This window comes from Taeniopygia guttata, chromosome 4 (genome assembly GCF_048771995.1).
Source record: "Taeniopygia guttata chromosome 4, bTaeGut7.mat, whole genome shotgun sequence".
Classification (NCBI taxonomy): domain Eukaryota; kingdom Metazoa; phylum Chordata; class Aves; order Passeriformes; family Estrildidae; genus Taeniopygia; species Taeniopygia guttata.
Window position 1 is genome coordinate 59,647,659 of NC_133028.1, and position 22,059 is coordinate 59,669,717.

Below are 22,059 nucleotides of genomic sequence, written 5' to 3' on the forward strand. Positions count from 1 at the left end.
TTGTCACTTGAGAACATGAGCAGCTACTTGAATTTCATGTACTTAATTAAATAAGGAATTCTGTAGTTGAACTTGTATACACAATATTAAAACTGCAATAATTATGAATATTAGTGAGTGTACTCTACCTATCTTGATATAAACACATCATCACATTCTGTTTTATAAACTTTTAAATACTCCAATTTCTATTCTCATAACTGAGAATTTGATAAGGGCTGGAGGATAAGCAAAAAAAAGGTCATGTGCATGCACATTAAAAGTATTTGTACATATTGTTTATATTTCAGATGTTTTTAAGAGCACACATATTCCTTTGAGACCACAGGAACAATCAGGAAAAACTGATCTAAAGATGGTATAATAACTAGAATGTCTGAACACATTAGTATAAATAATACTTAATGGTGCAAAAGACAGAAGACTCCCAAAGTTCCCAGTTAAAAAATATGGGTCATAAACTAATGTTAAGCATAAAAAAGAAAAATAAAAACCCTATTATGCAACATTAGTGATGTTTTAGCAATATGTCAGTGACAGAATATACCTCAGGTCACCTAAAAACTTGGAGGAATTTGAATTTAAAAGAAAAATCTCCATGCCTTCACATTACCAAAAGTACCAAATGCTGTTACAAGCACCTGTAGCTGCTGAACTGCAAATTAATTAAGGACACACTAATGAAGCACAGTAAGGTTTAATCACAATCAGCAAAACTGAATGTGTCACACACTTTGCACCTGAGGTATTACACCTTAATACTGCTGGGAAGCCAAACTGAGGACAGTTGTTATGTGTTGTACACTTCCAAGAGGTTAGGGAGAAAGGAAACTGAGGGAAATCCAGCTGCTTGCAGGCAGTGATTAGGGTATGGACTTACTCAGAAAATAACCCTGCCAGTTAAAATATAACATTTGCATGCACTCTCCATCCACTTGTCAAGTGAAAGAAAACCCTGCACTGTTATTTCCTTGCTTAAAAACAAACAAACAATACTTTTATGGATTTTGAGAAATAGGATTAAGTGACAAGCCACAAACACTGGAGATGAAAACATCTCCTGTGAAACATTTTCTGTTTGCCTTCCTTTTACAGACCATGTTCATAGCCAACATATCATGCAAGCCACAGAAAACAGCTGCCATTGTACCTAACACAAGATCCACATAGGACAATCTGAACTAAAAACATAATCCTTTTTATTTGTACTAAGAGCACAGGACCTCAAGCCAAAAGCTGACACGAATTCACATTTGCTGCAGATTTCTCTCAGGGAAAACAAAATAAACATTATTCTCTATCACATGTAAGCACCAAGCCTGAGAAAATGAGCAGCAGAAGGCTAGAAAGAGGTACTTGGGAATGTATAAGGAGAATTCTATTGTAATCTGTACTGTTTAATAAAAGTACTCCAGACTATAACAATCCTGAATACAAATAGTCAGCTAAGAGCCCATCAATGTATCTTGTTTCACATATGCATTGCTCTGCTCCTAAGGTGAATTCATCCATCATCTTATTCCCTGTTTCATAAAATCTCCAGATTAGTTAGCCATCATCTTCAATACCATCACAGATGAGCATTGTCAGAAAGTTTACCAGCTCCCTTTTCACACTCTTTTTCAGATTAGCATCTATGCTGAACAGTATAAAGTACCAAACAAACTTTTGGAATGTCGGCAACCACCCCACTTTGGAAACAAACCTTTGTTTATGACTCTGAGGCAGCTTCAAGTGACTGGCTGATATAATATATAAATTATTTTAATTAATCTTGTTAAACTATTCACCTCAAACTTTTAGGATCGTACCATCTTTTCTTAGTATTTTTTTTGTATTGATTTCCTTCATTTGATCTACATTTTTATCTGTTGATGTTTGAATTTTAGAAAGATCAGTTGATGTGTGCATCAAAGCACAGGCCTGAGAACTACCTTAGATTACTCCTTAAACAAAGATTGTCATTATTTTACCATGATCTCATTTTCTGACCAGTATTTTTAAGCCTGGATTGTTGTTTGACCCCAAGAGGCCTCCTGCTCCTAGGAGTTCGACCAACTCAGCTCTAGACAGCTCCAGTTAAGTGAGAAAAATCCCATATTCATTTCCCATATGAGTGCAATTTTTAACTTGGCCACCATCCTGCTTGTTCAGAAATCTGGGTTACACAGATGTGTGCTGTAGCATCCATAATCTGCTGAGTTCAAATGTATGAATATAAAAAGGAAGAGAGACTATATCAAGAGAATAATTTTCACTTTACATTAGGAAGACAGAAAACACACATTTAGAATGTCTATGGCCCAAGACATGTGTGTGAAATTACTTTCTTTTGATTTCTAATAGATCTTATGATCAGACATGTGCCCCATGGTTTCTTGTGACCATTTTAAAGGTTATGAACCTTCTTCAGTTCACTTCCAATTGGAAGATGACATATGTCCAGGGCACCTAAAACCGAAACAAGAGCAAGATGGGCAATAACAGCAGATATAAAATTAGAATACCACTCTGAACATCCACAGTTAATTTTGAACTACAGTTTTTCTTATCCTTGAGAATTACTACATTGCAAACAATACTCCTCCTTGAGGCAAATCAAGATTAAGATTATTAGGCTTATTACTAAAATTACTCTTATTGATCATGTAAACTTGGCTTTTTCCCAAATACCTAAATAATTTTTAAAAAAATTAAAAGATTGCTTGAAGACAGCTAAGTGATCATAGAAACTGATACATGCATCTGCAGTACAAATAGGATGCTTCTTTTGACTTTAGAAAATAAGCCTCTGGTGGGAAGAGAAGAGAAGAGAACATGGAAGAGAAAGTAAGAATGGAAACGAGAAGCATTTTATCACCCACTTGTAATATTCTTTAGAGGAGGTGGTATGACACAGAGAATAACCAACTAAAGACAAGAAAAAACTCTCAAAGATGATGCTATAAAAGATGGTTATGACATTGTCATCAAGCAACATAAATTACCAGAATATTTTTTTTTAAAAATCTATCTGAACTGAGAGTAAGATTTCAGAAAGGATGTTTCGATAAATCCTCTCAAAGATACATTTGGGTCAAGTTCCAGCCTCACCACATCTCCACAGGAGTTGTGGAGAAACAGAACACTGTGGAAATCATGTTTGTTAGAAAAAAGGTCCTGAGACAGATGCCGCATGAAGCTCAAACCAACATATCAACTCAATCTCCGTCCTTAAAGTGAAATAAGAAATTGACACTAAAATCCGAACAGTTGAATGTCTCTAAGGGTCATGTCTAAGTCGGCCTTAACAACCCAAAAGCTACTTCATTTAAACAAATCCGTCTTGCTAGCAGCTGTGTTCCTGCGTTTTAGCCCCGGAATAGTCTCGGGGTGTCCCTGTCCCTGGTGCTGAACCCCAGGCGCCGAGGCTGGCGGGGACGAGGCTGGCTCTGGGAGCGCCCCTGTCCGTGGTGCTGCAGACACGGGCTGGGGACACGGAGAGAGGGACAGAGGGCTGTGGCACATCAGCCACAGACCCATGGGGCCCTTTGCAGCTTTGTCTCCCAATTTTGGCAAGTGTGCTTCTGGAAATGATACAACACAGTGGCTCAGGTGTCAGAAAGGATAATCGACCCATTTTATTGCTCATCCACGATAGCATCTGTCTGAATGTCACTGTCATTCCAGAGTTTCACAAAATCGCTTTCCCCATTTAGAACTGGGAAAAAAATGATGTTATTAAGCCAAAACTTCCAAGGGAATATAACAGACTACTCCACACTTTAATTTGTACTGTTTCTAATTACAAAACAGATTATTCAATCTGAACAAAGAAAGCCCATAATAGTCCTAAAGTTCTAGTACTGTCATGGGATGTGAACTTAATAATCTTGCATAGCTTCCTTCAGAGATGGTCTTTGCAATTCTCTTCCCACCTTGCCTTTTCCAGTCTCTGTGTATGCAAAGAAGCCATATCAGGAAAAGAGGGTCTTCATTCTCCCAGCTAGATTTTGCTCTTTTATGGTTTCCTAAATGGAACCAACACAAGAAAGGTTCTGCTCCGAGTACTTCCTGTTTGTATGTTTCCCCTCTCCTAAAAGTTTCTTCCAACATGGTTATGTCAAATATTTAGGTCTGTCAACCTACATTTTAGAGAGGATGAAGTGCTCCTCTCCTCCAAGAAACAACAAAAAAAAAGCATGAAAAGTTGTTATCTGAAAATGGAGAGGATCTGAGAAGTATATTTTATCCTAAAAATACTAAAATCTACACTGGACTAAAAATGAATAATGAAATATGTGTCTCCTTTTCAGATATCACTGATATCCCAGATATCATTCAGGCTGGCATCAATATCCCTAACAGTATTTCTTGAGCTATCCAGAATTCGAGAAAATTTAATGGACCTTCTCGTACGTACCATGGATCCTGATACAAAGTTTGAAATATTTTACTTCCTGTAATGTCATGTTTTAAGCAGGGATTCACATGAAGCACCCTGAAAGGAAGAATATTTGTACCTTCCTTCTATATCCTGTCTGACTTTGGAATACTTTTAAACTGTGTGGTACCTTCTGTCACAGATACAGATGACAAATTTCCTACCTGAACTACCAGTGACAAGGCAGCCAGGACAGGTGCTGAGCCCAACAGTGCAATACCTCAAAAGCTTTAGTGCCTAAATTCCAGATGTAATTGCCTATCAAAATAAGTCACTGCCATTGCACCCTCTTGTTATTTCTCACACTGTTCTTCTCATCCTCCTTTAATGTCCAATTTTTGAACATGCTTTATGCTTAGAAGGACACCGAGTACCGGTGAGTTCATCAGTTTTAAATGCACTCCTTTTGTGTGTATTCAGCATGAGCTGAATAAAATCTAATTTACATTTCCTACACGAAAGCACTTGATTCACAGAATATCTGTACAAGATTTAATGCCTCTCTAGACAAAAAGATTTCTTTTAAAAATTTGCAAACCTTTAATAGGTTCACATCAAAACATTTTTTAGTTTCTATCTCTTTGCCAAGAGGTAAATAACTAAGCAAATTTCATGCCCATCTCAAATCTGCTTCCGCAAAAAGGGAAATATGAAACACAAGTTTTATATGCAGTGCATTCGTGCTCCTGACTTGGGCACCCTGCAACAGAATTCAGGTTGGCATGCTGAAGAACCCAACAGCGAAGTTAACATCAGAATAACAAAACTACTTTAATTTTTCAGAGTAAAAATAATCTATTCCTTCTCTTCCATCAAGGTGTGTTTTATATTAGTGGCTCCCACATACCAATTAAACACCTCACTTCACTAAGGTGAGAGCTTTTTGTTGCTTTTGTACACTTGACTGGAAAATAAGTCATTACATGCATAACAGCCTCTATAAAATTGATGATGATTTAGCAAATACTGCATAGAATAGATAAAAATATGAATAAAAATATTACTATGTACACATGTAGCTATACTGCAGAGAAAAGAAGATTTAGGAGCAGCATAAATTTCTTCTTCCAGTAGTGTCAGTTTATGATCTTACACAAATGTTATGCCTGATGAAAGGAAAATTATCAACAGCTGCTTGCATACAGCAAGATCTTGTAACAAACTTTTGAGAGTATAAAATCACGCTTCCATATATCAGTATTTGCCATGTATTTTGACTTCTATTTTCTTTCCTTATCCAAGTTCAGAAATACAATGCGATTTATTGCTTCCACTGAACAAGGAAAAGAATGTGCTTATGAATAACATAAGTAATGCAGAAAATGCCACACATTCAGGTGGGAAACTGTGCCTGTTGTATAAATAAAATATATAACCCTATAAATATAATATGTAATACTCATTCCAAACCATAGTCACCTCTTAAGGAATAAACATTGAGTCAAAGCAGGGTAACAGACTGGCAGTGCACTCCTGGCATTTGTCAGGAGTGTTCATCAGGCTGACAGCAATATTAACCACAATCCATTCCAGTTGCTTTGGCTTATCATTGTGTGACTGATGTTCAAAACAGTGCCAGAGGAAGCTGCTTAAACAAAGTGTTGGTTTAACCTCCACTCTGCAGTTCTTTAAATCTGTACTAACTGTGGACTCCTAGCTGACACCTTAAAAAAACCTATTACTTAGATTTGCCACAACTTGCAATTTCTAAGTAATTTTTAAAAATTCTTCATTGTCTTAGGCATCAAAAAAACCAAAAAGATATTGACCTGACTTCCTTTCTGCCAGATCAAAATCAAAGTTTTCTACACTGTGTAAGTTTTCCACTTACACAGTGGGAGCACTAAACTGTGATGAGTTTCTGGTCATGCATAAGGAAAGGAAATAAATGGCTGTTAAAACCATGTAGACATTTAAGTGAAATATCTTTAAATATTTTAAAAACCTCTAGCAGTGCAAAATTGTAGACATGCTACAGTACATAATTAGTACATCTGTGGAACCATTACCCCTAAGAAAACAGTGTTACAATGAAAATATCACAATATACATAAAATGTACAAATTTTCATAGTAGAACATTAGCAAGGTCTTCCAGATACTTCTCAGAAATTCATCATCTGACATGAAGTTTAACACTTAAGCTATATGGAGTTGATACTGCTAGAACTATCAAAACAGTAACCAAAACTGCTTTATTTGAAACAGGTATGGCATAAAGACTCTCAATATGTGTGTGTGTGTATACACACACACACAGACACATGTATATATATATATATATATATATATATATATATGCAATAATTATGTGCTGTTTAAAGCTCTCAGTTTTCCAGCAAATGCTTGAGAAGGTTGAATGTACATAAAGATGAAATGTGAGTAATATCCTCCCTCAACACCAGCAATGGAAAGATTCCCTCAGAACTGAAAGCACACTTAGCAAACCTCCTCAAAGACTACATTCATGAACAGAGAAATCCATATAACCTGTCAATATTAATTTAAAAAAACACACATATATAGAGCAGGTTTGCTATCCAATCTCTCAAATGGAGGTAAGTGCTATACCTAACTTAAAATGAGGAAAATATGTTCTGTTTGAGGGAGGAAGAAAGACCAGGACTACAGTGCTGGTTGAATTGAATCTTTACAAGTGACAGTACAATTAAAAGAGATCCCTCCTAAGTACAGCACTTAGAGAATTTTTTCCTTGTCTTCAACTATTTCAGCAATGGCATGATCTATGCAGAAGTGTCACTTAACAAAAGTTAATGGAAAATGAGGTTGCAAAAATCATGTCATCACCAATGAATTTATTAATGGTTAGTACACTTAATTTATGTACTAACCCAAGCTACACAGGGCTGATGCTACTTTTAAGTTTTCAATGTTAATTTAAGTGCAATTCACAAGAGTACTCTAGAGCTTGGTGATAGATGTTTTTGGCTGTAAACTACCTTCAGATACTTTTTGGCTAGGGGATTATAAAACAGAATTCATTGAATGCCAGAAATAATTTTTTTTAAATAAATAAATGTTTACCTTTTAAAGATTTGTTAAAATAAAAAATACGTGCAGCTTTACCCATTAATGTGGATCTGTGTCAGCCAGACAGTCTAAGAAAGCTTTGAGTTAATGACTTCTTCACATTAAGTAACACTATTAGGAAAAGTTACAACAATAGAATCTCGTAATCTCTGCTTTGGCTTTAAATGTATACATATACACATTCAAAAGTCATGGTACAGTCTTCAAATATATATATACATGCATATACACGTATATATATGTGTGTTTATTTGTCTATATATTTGCTGACTATACAGCACCTTTTTTAAGGTTATAAAAACTAAATCAGTAATAAAACCTTTTCATAGACCTGTATTTAGTTTACTCAACTGCAAACTGAAAGCAAAAACTTTTAAAGCTGCCATATTTTCATGGGGATTTTTAGTAGCAAATTAGCAATTTATATAAGAGTTAAAAAAAAAAAAACCAACTATAATTAAAATACTGTCCTTACCTTTTCTGCTAATTTGCTATATTGCTCCACAGGGCCAACCTTTCCCATAAAAGCTACCTTTTAGAAAAAGATCCTGCTTGCTGATTAGTGTACCCACTCTTTGTAAAGAAAATGAGAGGTACTTCTACTTTGTAAAATGAAATAGTCCTTCCTGGGAAAACATTGCAAGAGAATAATCACATTCTGTAAACAGGCTGTATATCAAATCCGCAAATGGTTGGGGCACTGTTGCAAAAACTCACAAGGCTATTCTGCCAGAAAGGAATTGTTTGGAAAAGTTTTTCAAACCTGCCAATGTCTTTCTGACAAAGAACAGCTGCATTACTCAAGCATACCTGAAGGGGTACAGAGAGGAATAAAATTAAGCTTCTACTCAATGGAATATGGGCAGTGATTTAAAAGTACCTAAAATATAATGGTTTGCTACAGGGTTTGCTACTAAAAAAAGTACTATTCTCATCAGAAAAAAAAAAAAAAAACCAAAAAACATAAAAAGGCTAATTTTTGATCTTTAACAGCCACAGCATTTCCGACTTCATTAAAATTTGAAATGAAATATAATGTCTTTGTTCCAACTAGGAGCACCTTCCAACAACAATTATTAGGTTGATACAATCAGAGGCAATAAGAATACATTAATAATTCATTTTTACACAATGAATTCTTATTATCAGTACACACATGAAGAAATGAGACACTGTTAATGTTCATTCAGGAAACATTCATGTCCTAAACATAGAAAATGTTTACAAGACTGCAAATTACTACGATAAAAATATAAAGGCATATTTGATGACAAATACCTTTGACAAATCCCTGAAGTTGCTAGGAAGTGTAAGGTCCAACTCCTCTGACTCATAGTTGGTGATAACCCAAGGGAAGACAGGGTACTGATTCAAATCATTGTAAGTTCGACCTGACAAACAACAAAAAAAAAACCCCACTCTGAATAAAGAGTTATATTTAACTAAAATACCAGTCTCTACAGATACAACAATATAACTTTATGAGCTGTTTGCAAGAACTGCAGTTTATTTCAGATCTGTTACCATATCAATATTCTACTTTGCTTTATTGAAAGGATAATGGAAAAGTTGACAATATGCTAGTATTTAATCTAAAACATTTCAGCCCATTTGACTATAATTGTAAACTCTTTTGCATACAGTAAGATTGACAGTTAAATTCATTCATTTCCTAAGCATTTCTCCTTTCCTTGCTTACATCATCTTATCTTCTGTTTCCTTAAGGTGAAACACTTCCAAAAATGGAGGGTCGATGATTTTTGTTGATACTAAAAATTAAAGCAATATTTTTACATAATGTCTTAAATACAATATGTGAAAGAAGAATGGAATAGCTCAGGAATTCAGACTGAAGACATTTTCAATTACTAACTGTTTCATCTAGAGAATTCACTTTGAGGGGAATTCATCTTTGCCCATTGTCCATCTATGGATATGCCAACATTTACCAGGACAGAAATTTTGGTCTGGATACAGGTTCATGTGTACATCTTCACATATCTAAGATGGAAATTTTGTTCCAGTAAAACCAAAATATTCAATTAGAATAAACACATACCATGCACACAGACACAGCCCAAAGCCTGGTTTCTGAGTTTAAAATGCAGTTTTTACATGGATCCTGTCTATTTTTATTATATTGTTGCAGTGTCTTATTCATTCATATCATCTTCAATCAGCATGTTCTTGAGATTTTGTTCAGCCTGGTCTTAAAAGTCTCCAAAGACAGGTTTTAACCTGTTCCTCAGGAACATTATTTTATAATCCAACCTGTAAAGTTGTCAGAAAACATTTTCTAAACCTCCACCACAGTATTTCTTCTTCCAGTTTTCTTACGCCACTCAGAATTTGTCCATTGTGGTTTGCAGAACTTTTAAATGGTACAGTCACTTGGCTTTATTGCACATTACCTGTTATTGAGGATTAAGGCTACTTACATGACACTGGGGTAACTATCTTTCTTTTAATTCCCTATCATGGGCAACTCAACTTTCCCTCTTTTTATAAGATTATCTTTCTGCTTCTTCTAACCTCCAACACCAAGCAGATAAGAATTCAATTTATTACTTTAGTAATATATTAAAGCTGAAAAGGGTCATTCATTAGAGCCATAGAAAACAGTGTCATGATGTGCCTCAGTCAGCTTGAGCAGTAACAAGGCAAGCAGATCGACCCCTACTTTTAAAAATCTGTCAGCATCCTGGAACCTCTGACTTGGTGACTGATTACAGAAAGCACCAAAAGTGACCATTTGTATAAAATGCAATTAGTGCAAGCACAGGCATTTGTTATATCAATCGTGCTAGCAAATGCCAAGTCTGAAAGGAAATTAACAGACCTTTCAACACAGAAAGCACTGAAAACTGAGAAATTTTCTAAGTTGCTCAGAGGATAGAATAAGTTGGAAAATAAAAGGGATGTCATGAGACCAAACAGTCAGCCTCCACTTAGCAAACTGAAGCCCAGCTGGTTAGAAGCTGATGGGGTAAGATGGGTTAAACAAAATATAGCTCAGTGTTTACAGAATGAGGTTAGGACAAAAATAAGTGGATACAAATTAGGCACTGCACCCTGTTTTGAGACCAACCGTGCATCCTGTAACAGTGGTATTTATTGACTCCAGGAATATCCTGCTCCCCAGCTGAGATTTCCCAGACCTACAGAGAACTTGTTGCATCTATGATATTTAAGGAGGATCATACTTATGAAAAATAAAACTTAGAATACTGAAGATTAAGAAGTTCCAAATTCTGAGGCTTCCCTAAATAGCTGACAGTCTATATAGTTCCTGTGCCCCACAACAGTCATGATATTCTGATTTTAAGTGCAGCTCAGTACTGTGTTATGAATACATCTCTAGTCTTACATAAACATAAATATAATTATGAATAAAGTAAATTTAGGAGGATTGTTGTGAAGTTCTTCAGGACACAATCATACATAGAAAAAAATTACTCATTACAAGAGCAAAATTTAGTTGTGCCCCATGGCTGCCGAGACTGTGCCATGATTGACTCTTTTTTCAATGTAATTACAGTAATTTGGATGTATAGTAATTAGCAATACCTGCTATAGTGTTTAGAAACATTAAATATTCAAAGTTGGAAATCTCTCGGTGTTGCCATCGCTGGGTCATGTTGGAGGCTTTGAAGATCTGTCGTGGACTAGCCAAAGAAATGCGTCTGAAAACAAAGAAAATTGGAAAAAAATAATGAGAAAACCTGGTGGGTCTTCATTTTTTACATATCTGATTTTCAGTGGCAGTACTACGTATTCTTTCTACCACATCTGTGCTAGATTTCTCTGGAGATCAAACTGCCACTTGGATACTTGTAGTTCATTTTTAAAGTTTTATAATCTAATACGAATAAAAATAATTAATGCATCTGACAGCTGGATATGTCAAAATCTGAAAAATTTCCAACAGAAACCTTTACAGCTGTTCAAATTCAGCTGCTCCATGATGACTTGATGTATTACAGAAATATGTTACTGGAGATTTAGAGATGGAATATCATTAAATAGGAAAATTACAATACTTTTAGAATTTCACATAAGAATCAAGTCATCTTTAAATCCCTCAAGAACAAAGGAAAACAATGATAAGAAGATAGAATTTCATTACGAAATCCATGCTCTTGAGGTTTAAATTCTAGGCAGTGTTGGGGAGTTAGTCATAAATAACTCAAACTTTTAGGATTTGATGCCCGATTTCCTAATGTTTGTGAAAAAAGACTGTAAAGTCATTCCTTGGAGTGATAAATAAAACAGAGAAGAGTTTATCATAAAATTCCCAAGACTGTTTTGTTCATAAGAAAAACATCTGTAAATACCAAACCCACATCACTTAGGGAGGAAAGAAATATATATGTAGTTTTAGTTTAAAAAATCTTTACAGGTATTGGTAAACCATTCAAGGAAACGGAAACTGATTTATTTTAATAACCCACATTATGCTGAAAACAAATTGATCAGTACAAATAAATGTGAAATATTGAGCAAATGTGTCTTCAATGTACATTTAAAATTTTTCACACATAATTTGTTTCTGTAAATAGAAATCCTAATGTTCTTACAGAGTAGCTATAATAGCAATCCAAGAGGGTTTTTTTTCTGGACCCTAAAAAAAAAATACAAAACACAACAGAAAACATCCCAAACTATTTTAATTCCATTTCTATGTACAGAAATAAATTAAAAATAAAATTTTAAAGTAAGAACAATCAAGATACTCCCTAAGGGTTTCCTGCTCCATGTTCTTAAACTAGTAGGTATAGATGCTTCAAAACATGTGGGCTGGATTGATGAAAATAAAACTGACAAATAAAAATTAACTCAGATTGTAAAATACCTGGTCTGGGGTAATCCAAAGATGGTACCAATACCAACCCGAGGTAGACAGTTAACCACTTTCTTTACTGTTGCTTGGTCAGGGAAGTTGAACATGACACCCACTGTGAGTACAAGAGTTGAAATACAGCATGATTTTACACATGTTAGGCTTTCTCAACCAACACAATGCAACCCTAAGCTCAGATGTCCAACAGATCAGAAAGGTTTCCTTCAGGTTGCTGTAGATATATTTTTTTTTAATTTCCAGAACTCCTTTTATATATCACTAACAAGAATTTCAACAGAAGTTGTTACAGTTGCACATTTTACAAAGTCTCTATTTCTTTTCCTCTACAAATAGAAATTAAATTTATATGCACAGATTGACTGCCTAGAACTAATTAAAAAATGTATGTATTAACTGGTTCACACATTTACTATTTACTTTCTAGGTATTTTCTAGAAATAGTCTTCAAAATACTATTTTCCTATTTTGTCTGAAACATATGAATGACACTTCTGAAACAGCAACCTAAAAATCTAAATAACAATCTAATTATGGTATCACCAGTGGTCATTAATGACTTCAGAGAGTACAACAACTGTTTATGTATATGATTAATATTCTGATGGACAATACCATTACCAAAACAATGTTTTAAATTTTAAATAAAGCATGAAGGCATAGCAGTCACTGGTCTAACCCAGTAGTGAAATTCTTTCATTCCGTTGTTCTTGGTTTGTACAACTAACAACTATCAACCCTCCAAGGGGACACGAAAAATCCTTCATGCACAACAGATCAGAGGTAGGACTGTCTTGAGCAGGAGTCCCCAGAGAATGACAAATAAACATGCGGATATAAATGAAAGTGAGGCATTGATAATGCACAGTTTTCATGCTTGCTCATAATTTATCATTGAAAAAAAAAATAGGAAAGAGAAACTAAATTACAAAAAAAATACTAAATTAAATACTAATATATTTAATCCAAGCCCTTCCCCTATCTACACAAATCCATGTCAAAACAGACATGGCGAAACATCCAAAGAGAATGCACATGTCCCCACATCCACACTTGTCATTTCTTTAAGCTCACTGTACCTCTATTTGCCATGAATATCTCCAGTGCTGTATTTTGCAAGAGGTAACGTCGGGAAAAGATAGATCGAATCTCTGAGAAGAGCCATTTTCCATGGAGTCCTTCTGTGTATGCCAGAATCTAGGAGAAACAGACATAAAGGATGTTTTAAATGTTAGCTGGACAGGTAATACCTTGCAAAAGATAAACTCTTTAACCCACAAACATGGATACTACCAACTAAATGCAAAACCTGCAGCAAAATTAAAATATGCTCAAACTTCAAATCATTCTATGAATCGTTAATACATTTATTGTACTCCTGAATTCAATTACTCATGCCAAATATTTTAAACATTTGTTTACATTTTTTCATTTAAAGACAACTGTCTATTTTTCATGTTTCAGAAGAACAGTTTCAGAGTTTCAAAAACATTATTAAATGTTCAGCATTTCAGCAAAGAATAAAACCATATTCGGAAATGTATTTCTAGTAGCATTAGATGTATCTGCACTCCCTTAAGCATCGTTATAACAGACCTGGAACAAATAAGCAAGAAAAAAATGTCTTTAAAGAAAAAAATGTTCCTTAGGTTTATCGTTAAGGCAGCATTCATCAATTCTGGAACTAGAAAGGTTGGCTGTATAAGAGGTTAAGTATCATTTTGTCAGCTAAGGTTAAACACAAACCTGCAAATGAACTCAGCATAATCTCTCTATGGAGTAAGCAGTTGTCAAAGTAACTTGTTACAATTCCTGTCATCCCATCTGACAGACACAGATGCTTAGTCTGCCTTCACAATTCAAACTAATTCCATTTTCAGTCCTCAGCCACTTTGTTTCTTTGTTGCTTCACTTTTCCTTTTCGTTTCAAAGCTTAATTATGTAAGTGTTAAGGGACAGAGAGACTGGACACTTCTCTATCTCAGATTAACAAACTATAGGAGAAGGAAAATCTGAGATTTGTCAATTTTAGCAAACACAAAAGCACTTAATAGAAAACCATCATAGAAAAAGAGACTCATATGCAATCCTTGTTAACATCACTCTTACCACAATTGCGCAATACATTGTGTATAAAAACAAAAAAGTGAAATTCACATCCTTAACATAACAAAGACTGTTAACTAAACCAATCATTTGTTTACAGGTTTTTAACAAAGGAGGATTTTGCCTTGCATGTAGCATGTATTGACAAATAAAACCTGCATTTTTGTAGCACAGGGAGCAGATGCACTATTATAAAAGCACTACACAATACAGCATAAAATAGTGCACCAGTTTTGCGAATTAAAAACAAACATGACTGGCAAATCAAAAGCTGATAGCACAAATCAGAACATACAAAGTAAATCATCTTCTTCTCAATACAAGTGCCAACTTCTTTCCCAGTAAACACACACACGCACACTCACACGCACATAGAAAGAGAAGGAAAAAACTATGTAATTATTCCAATACAAAATTCTAGAACTGTGATGAAAGAACCAGAGATTGTCAATGGTTGCTAAACATTTCTGGAACTGGGGAGCTAACAGACTTGGGCCACACTGACACTTCCCATAGTACACCCATAAACCATCCACACTAATTGGCAGAATTGTCTAATTCTGTGGAACTATTCAGAACCACTGTGGTTGAATTTTGTCACATGCATATAAATATCCTCTAAGAATACAACATCAAAAGAGGTAACAAAGGAGACAAAGTTGTACTGCTCATGCACAGAAATCTCTTAGTACTTTTTGCTGGTATTCATCCATCTTATGATCTTAAAATTGGAGCTTCTAATTGCAATGACTGATTTTTTTGAAGCAGACAGCAATGTGGTAACCTCCACTTTTCCACAATTAAAACCCAACAGCCTGTTTTTCCCCATCGGTCAGTGCATGGTATATTCAAACACTTACTATGTGGATAGTGTGAGTAAAACCAGCACTCTAAATAATTATTCATTTTACCCCATGAATGAGCAATTTCTGTGAGACTGCAAACCCCACACGAGGGTGTGCTTGCAGCCTCCTTAAAACTGGAAGGAAAAGCACCAGCTTGAAAAGAGCAGAGGTGGCTTGCATCGTGCACCTCGTAGAGCCAACGGAGCAGATGAAGTAACAAATTCAGAGGGAGAGGATTTACAGCAGGAACTGGACCTGCACCCCAGAAACACCACAGGCACTGCTGTAACCATCCTCTGATGCACTCATTAACAAAACTGATCAGGAGACACGAGCAGCTGAGGCCGGGCTGAGCAGGGCCTTCATTCCGGGCTGGAGAAGGCTCTGCCCGCTCTGCGGCCTTACTTCAAAGTCTCTGGAGTTCAATTAAAACTGCATGAGGTTGGAGCAGCCCTTCTTTGGGACACTGTGTTCTCTCAAAGTCGGGGCCACTGACAGCACCCTAGCCAGAGCTCTGGCCCGCCAGTGAACCAGTTGTCACGGCAACCGCAGCGCTGCCCGCTCATCGCTGCACCTAGAGCACATGAAAGGTCCAGGAGACAAACGCGGTTCGTTCTTGTGTATCGCTAAGTGCTCCTTATGGAAATCCAGTGAAACTTTTCACTCCCTAGAAAATATTATTAGAAACTCCTAGTTGCAGAATCTGGCTCATTCTTCAAATTAAATTCAGCATTTTTATTCTGGCAAACAAAATTTTAATTTTTTTTTTTTTTAAATCACTTCTGGCATCAGAACTACAACTTTCAAGAACTATTTTTGCATTTGCCTGTTTTCACCCATAAGCCACACAACACAGAGCTCCACTTCAGAATTTAAGAACAGCTATCTTCTTCATACCATTGTACAATATTTTGAGGTTAAAACCAAGTCATTTCAGCCTTTTGTCACCATCAGTTTTGGAACAAGTTGTGGAGCAGAGACTAATGAGAGTGTACAATCTGATTTAATCTGCAGAAATAGTACTGCCTTCCCCAAGTGAGAAAGTATTTACAGAATTTCAGCTGATTCAACACACCAGATGGAAGTTCAATCTAATGCAGATTTCATTTGTTTCAAAAGATACAGCACTTTACAGGAGAAAAGACAATTTATACTGTTTACCATTTCATTTATAAACACATAAACAAATGAGGCAACTGTAAAGTTCTACAGTTTCAAAAATCTCATCAGACAAACTGTTCTGTAATTAGACTTTGGCAACACCAGATGAACAGGCGTCATGACAACATTACTAAAAATACAAAATTACTTTCCCCTTTGAATGAAGTCCCTTCTATACTTCAAGTATTAGAAATGAAGGTCTAAATCTGTACTCAGTCGCTGTACTCATGCTAAATGCCCAACACTGCACAACTGTCAGAAACTCCCAAAGAAATTAGTGAGTAAAGAACAGCCAGATTCAAATTCTATTTGGAGAAGACTCTGAAATCAGAGTTGCATGAAAACTCAGGTAGCACAGTGCTGACCACAAATTAAGATCATACATTAAAAATTGCTCATATTTACAGATATATACGACCGCAAATCTGTAAATTGCAGATTTACAGTCATATGTCTGCTAATTTCTCAACAAAAAAATGCTCATTTACTTGGAAGCTATTCTGTCATTTTTCACTTTTTAATACAAATGTCCTATTCTACCTTTCCTTCAAAACCCTCCTTGAATGTTGATCATAAACAATGTCTATTGTTCATGCAGTAGTTACAAAACCACCCCCATCACTATAGCTGCCTCCTGAATTAGGAAAGTAATATTTTACTGAAGATTAAATGAACAGTTTGCTTTACCTGTTAAGCAAGCCAATCAACCATCGTATATTTTATTTTATTTTAGAGAAAAGTAGTATTGATCTTGAAAATGTGAATAGGCTAAAAGTAATTAAGTCTGCAAATGGGTTATAGAACTGAAACAGTAATTGAATAATTATATTACTTTAATATGCCAGCCAACTTAACTGCCATGAGTAAAATAAAAGCTAAATAGCTTATTTTAAAAGCTGATGCACATTTGTCCGGTTTAAAATAAGTTATAATGCAAGACAAAGAAAAAACCCAACAAAGCACTGAATAAAAATATAGAGCATTTAATTTACATTCTAATATTATTACAGTTGAGATAAATACATTCTAGCAACATTCTAGGTCATTTGGAGTAATTTTTACTCAGGAAGGCAAAATTACAGCACTCAGAGGCTACAAAATCTGACACTCAGTTCACAAGAAACCTGGATTTCTACCTTAACCTCAGCCTTGCATCTGAGGACCCTTGGATTCTATTGTCCAGGTATTATTTAATTACTGGCTGCAGGATTCACAGTGAAAGAACCTGACTCTGCTCTTTGTTTAAATACATCTAAGTACAGCTGAATTAACAGATCAGACTATTAAAAATCTTAAATATCAACATGCTCTTCAATAAATCAGAGTTGTTTAATGGCTTATTTTAGATTTCTCAAAGAAACAACCAATAAGATATTCACTTTATATCTCAGATATTTACAAAATCAGCCACTGAAATCCACAGGCAATGAGCAGCAGACCCCCTGTGAGCATGCACAGTCTGTTACACAATCCTGTTCAGCATTTTCATGGGTGACAAACTCAATTAAACATATTCATTACTTTAATGTTCCACTAGACAGTTTTACCCAGCAAAAATAAATAAATAAATAAATAAATAAATACTCGGTGACCTTTGTATTGATCAGAGCAAAATGGCTTATGCCTGGGTGTGGGTGGTGAAGGGATTGGGGAGGGGAGTGGTAAAGGACTCTTATGTTTTCTCTTCCAATTACTGAAGGAGATGATAAAACCACAGCAAATGATGTATCAGCTCATTTTATCTTATCGCTTTGGGGCTAGGTGACAATGAAGTTCATATTTCACGGGTTCCCATTGAAGATTGTGAAAATTACTTGCCCTTATGACCTGAAATTTCACTGGAAGACAGAAATTTCTCTTCTGCAAAGTAATGCAATTTTTCAGATGCCAACCTTTAGCCCAGCTTTAAAAATTAATTTCACTTATATTAACCAATGATATTGATATTTTCACAGAATGCTCTTTGATACATGAACCACCGACTAGCAAATTGATGTGCTCAAGAAGGATAGAATTATTTTATCTGAAGCTGTTGGGGACAGACAGATTTACCACAAACTGAAATTCCTATTTCATATTATGCTGTTTATATTAGCCTCATATTAGCCTCATTATATTAGCTGTTTATATTAGCCTTAAAATACCTCAAGGCCTCAGAACCTGTAAATAGTTTAATCTTTTGTTAGGCTTTAGTCCTGTTTCTAGATCCATTCAGTTTTGAAATAATTTCTCTCTACACTGTGAAAAAAGAAATACCATGTGCTTGGAAATAAGAGGAATAATAAGAATAAAGACTAACTGTCACAGACCACAGATCAGTACATATATGATGGCATGAAAAATATATTATTAAAATAGAAGAATGTACAGCTATATATTCTCCCTTTATCCTGTCACTTAAGCTATATTTCAGTGTTAAAAAAAGCACGCAATCTAAATTTTCTGAAAGTGGTCTTCTACTAACTATGGGTAACCTTCTTCCCAATTATCCCAATCTAACTCGGAAATAAAATTACTGAGGTAGCCTGCATTTCAGAACTTTTCTGATTTGAGTACGTGGTTCTAAACATCTCACATATATCTGCATACAATGTTACAAATTTAGTACCAATTCTCTTACTTCCTTCAACTGAGTCTCATAAACAATTTCCTTCTTGATTAACTCTGCTGGGTTTTAGAGAGCAGGGGTTCATTACCTCTATCAGAAAACATTTAATTAACCCAAAGAACAGGAACTTCTGATTGCTAAAGACAGTTATGCAAGGTAAATTATGCAGCCTCAGATAGTGGAAGTTCAAAAAGAAGAAAATTAATATAGGTTAGGTTGACTGTCCAAGCCCTGCAAGGTTAAGGACATAAAGTTATTACTTTCTTTGCAAAATACGACAGCAGGCTTATTTATGATAAAAAAAGGAGACAAAATTGCAGGAATTCACAGATTCTTGTAGGAGTTGACTGATATCTTGATTTAGTTACATTCTGATTTAAGAGCTAGCTGGATCTGCTCCTCCTCTTTGTATCAAGAGGTAGATACAAAAGGCTCCTACAGATGTTTGCATCACCTGAAGAAGAGCAACATTTTTCCTCTCCCAGGGTTACCTGTTTATGCTATTTGCTTCAGCACTGATGTTCATACATAAAAAGACTTCATATACCTGGTATGTAAAATGATATAGACAACAAATCATAACCAAGAATCCTTCAATCATTTAGAAATAACTCAGCCTAGTCTTTTTGGACTGCATTAAATCATGCAACTTCATGATTTCATGTGTCAATGAATTCCATCAGTTAAACAGACACAGTGCAAATACTAAAAAAGCTTGTTTTGATTTCATTTTTTATATATTGAAAAAAATAACATTACCGGCAAAAGCTCAAGAAAAGAGCTTAAGCATCAGTGAGCAGAATTCCATGAAGTGATTTCTCACTATGTAGAAGCTGTCAAAAGAAGCTGATTATATTAAATAGTGGAATTTGCATCAAAAATGCTGAAATGAAGTATTTTCAGTATTAAGAGTTTATAGTAATGAATGGTGCAGTGGTGCATTCCATGATCATTACCCAGCGTGAGACAGAATTTTGGAAAACTAGTGGGAAAAATTCTTTTGCCATCATTTTATCTATCCAGCTGAGAAGCAGATGTCTAGATGGCTTCAAAAAGCCCTTCACAGCTCTCCTATTTTGGTGCATAACTTTGTATCACCACAACTGCTGCTATCTAGTTAGCTCACCTTCAAGTTTATTAATGCAGAAAACTAAAAGACAAAAAAACAGGAAGCTTTGGATGTTCCAAATTGTCACTCTGCAAAAACCGATCAATTGATTTGTCTTCCTGTTTCCTTGTAAGCTAACAAAAAAAAAAAAAAAAAAAAAAAAAAAAAAAAATCAGATTTAGTTCATTATGGAAATGTTTTATTATTGGAAAGGAGGTTATAAAATAAGAAATCTTTTCAATCGTAACCTCAAAAGCCTTTAGCACACTTCCTAGAATCTGGTATTCCCAATAAAAATTTAAAAAAAAATGTTTTCAAGGTGATATTATATGATCCATATTTTGAAAATATAAATCATACAGAAAGTTTCCTAGTACAGAAAGTTTCCTAGTAGAAGTAAGACAACACAGGACTAGTGGCTCAAAACCATCTGATGATGTTGTAACACTAAAGCTTTCCCTTATTCAAAGATGGAAGTGCCAGAAAAATAATGAAAAGGAATCAAGAAGAGATTTTTTGTTAATGTTATGACAAAAAGGTTGTAGATTTGGGTTTTTCTTAATTTTTAAGGCTTTTTAAGTTTAAATTCTGGTTGGTGCCTCTCCTTTTATAAAATTCCTAGTGCAGAAAAGTCTTCAGGGATAGTCTTTATCAGACTCTTGGTGGATCTATAACAAGTACAGAGTCTGAATATTAGGACAATTGCCAGACTTGCAGCAGCTCATATCCACAGCAGTATTATTTACTGTGTATGGTGAAATGTAAGAAGAAGGAGCAAGCATCTCAAAGGTAGGGCACAGAAAACAATGCAGGAGCCATCTTTGTTTTGTTGTCTCTTAAAGATATTTAGACACTGATTTGTTTTGGTTTTTTTTTTTAATCATAGAATAGCCTGAGTTGGAGGAGACCCACAAGAACCACTGAAGTTCAATTCCCAGCCCTGCACAGGATACACCCAAGAGTCACACCCTGTGCCCAAGAGTGTTATCCAAACACTTCTTGAGCTCTGTCAGGCTGGTACTGTGATCACTGGCCTGAAGAACCTCTGTTTTAACAAAACAAGGCTCATGTTTGCTATAAATGTCTCTTCAAATTTGTATTTGGAACAGAAAATGAGAATAGTCATTTCAGATTTCCATTGGTGCCCTGCACCTGCCTATTTCAGCACTTTCAGTATACAACTTCTCTCATAGGCTGCTTCTCCATATATCCAGCAAAGGTCTCTCCAGTCAGAACACGTGCAAGTGGAAGCAGCAACTCCAACCAAGAAGGAATCACTACCCCTGCAACACTGGCAGCTGTCCAGCATCTGCTGTATCCATCTGATCTTGCAGAAGGAGGAACAGAAAGCAAATGGACAATGAAAAAATAAGTTTCAATGCCAAAAAAGGATTTTTTTTTAAATCAGTGACCTGTAAGCTGACCTTCATATCTTTTCATCAGAAACAAAACAAAAACAAAAACTCCCACACACACCTGGCAGGAAGCTAGAATACCAGTCATCAAGAAACACTACATCTGATCAGCTCATTAATGGGAAACAAGCCCATGCATAGAAGAACAGATGTGCCTCTTGAAGGCAAGGAGAAAAGTCAGACTCCAGAGCTGCCAAGCCAGCCGTCTACATTTGAAGATTCTGCACTGTGTTTCATGAGAGATGTGGAACACAAGGTGCCCCTTGCAAAGGTGTGTGGATGAAAAAATGGCTCAATGTCACATACGTGCTGCAGGAACCAAATCCCCTTCAAGTAAAGTGGGGCAGCTGCAGGGGCTGATATACATTTGCCTCATTTGGGATACCCATGACTATATATAATATTGAATCAATTTTCCCTCTTGCCCTCAGAATCTGGGAAAGAAGATAGTACAGAGCTGCTATAAAACCCGTCACTGCTCAAGC

At 35.5% G+C, this 22,059-nt stretch overlaps 1 protein-coding gene across 7 annotated transcripts in view; it reads right to left on the minus strand.

Moving 5' to 3' along the window:
- The window catches only part of LRBA (LPS responsive beige-like anchor protein), a 368,276-nt gene that overhangs the window by 107,794 nt on the left and 238,423 nt on the right, over window positions 1–22,059 (minus strand). For all 7 annotated transcript variants that reach the window (XM_072928718.1, XM_072928719.1, XM_030270329.4 and 4 more), the window contains 4 exons: window positions 13,411–13,528; window positions 12,326–12,428; window positions 11,041–11,156; window positions 8,752–8,864 (listed from right to left, as the gene is read on the minus strand). In XM_072928718.1, the coding sequence (XP_072784819.1) occupies window positions 8,752–8,864; window positions 11,041–11,156; window positions 12,326–12,428; window positions 13,411–13,528 (450 nt within the window). The remainder of the gene's footprint in view (window positions 1–8,751; window positions 8,865–11,040; window positions 11,157–12,325; window positions 12,429–13,410; window positions 13,529–22,059) is intronic.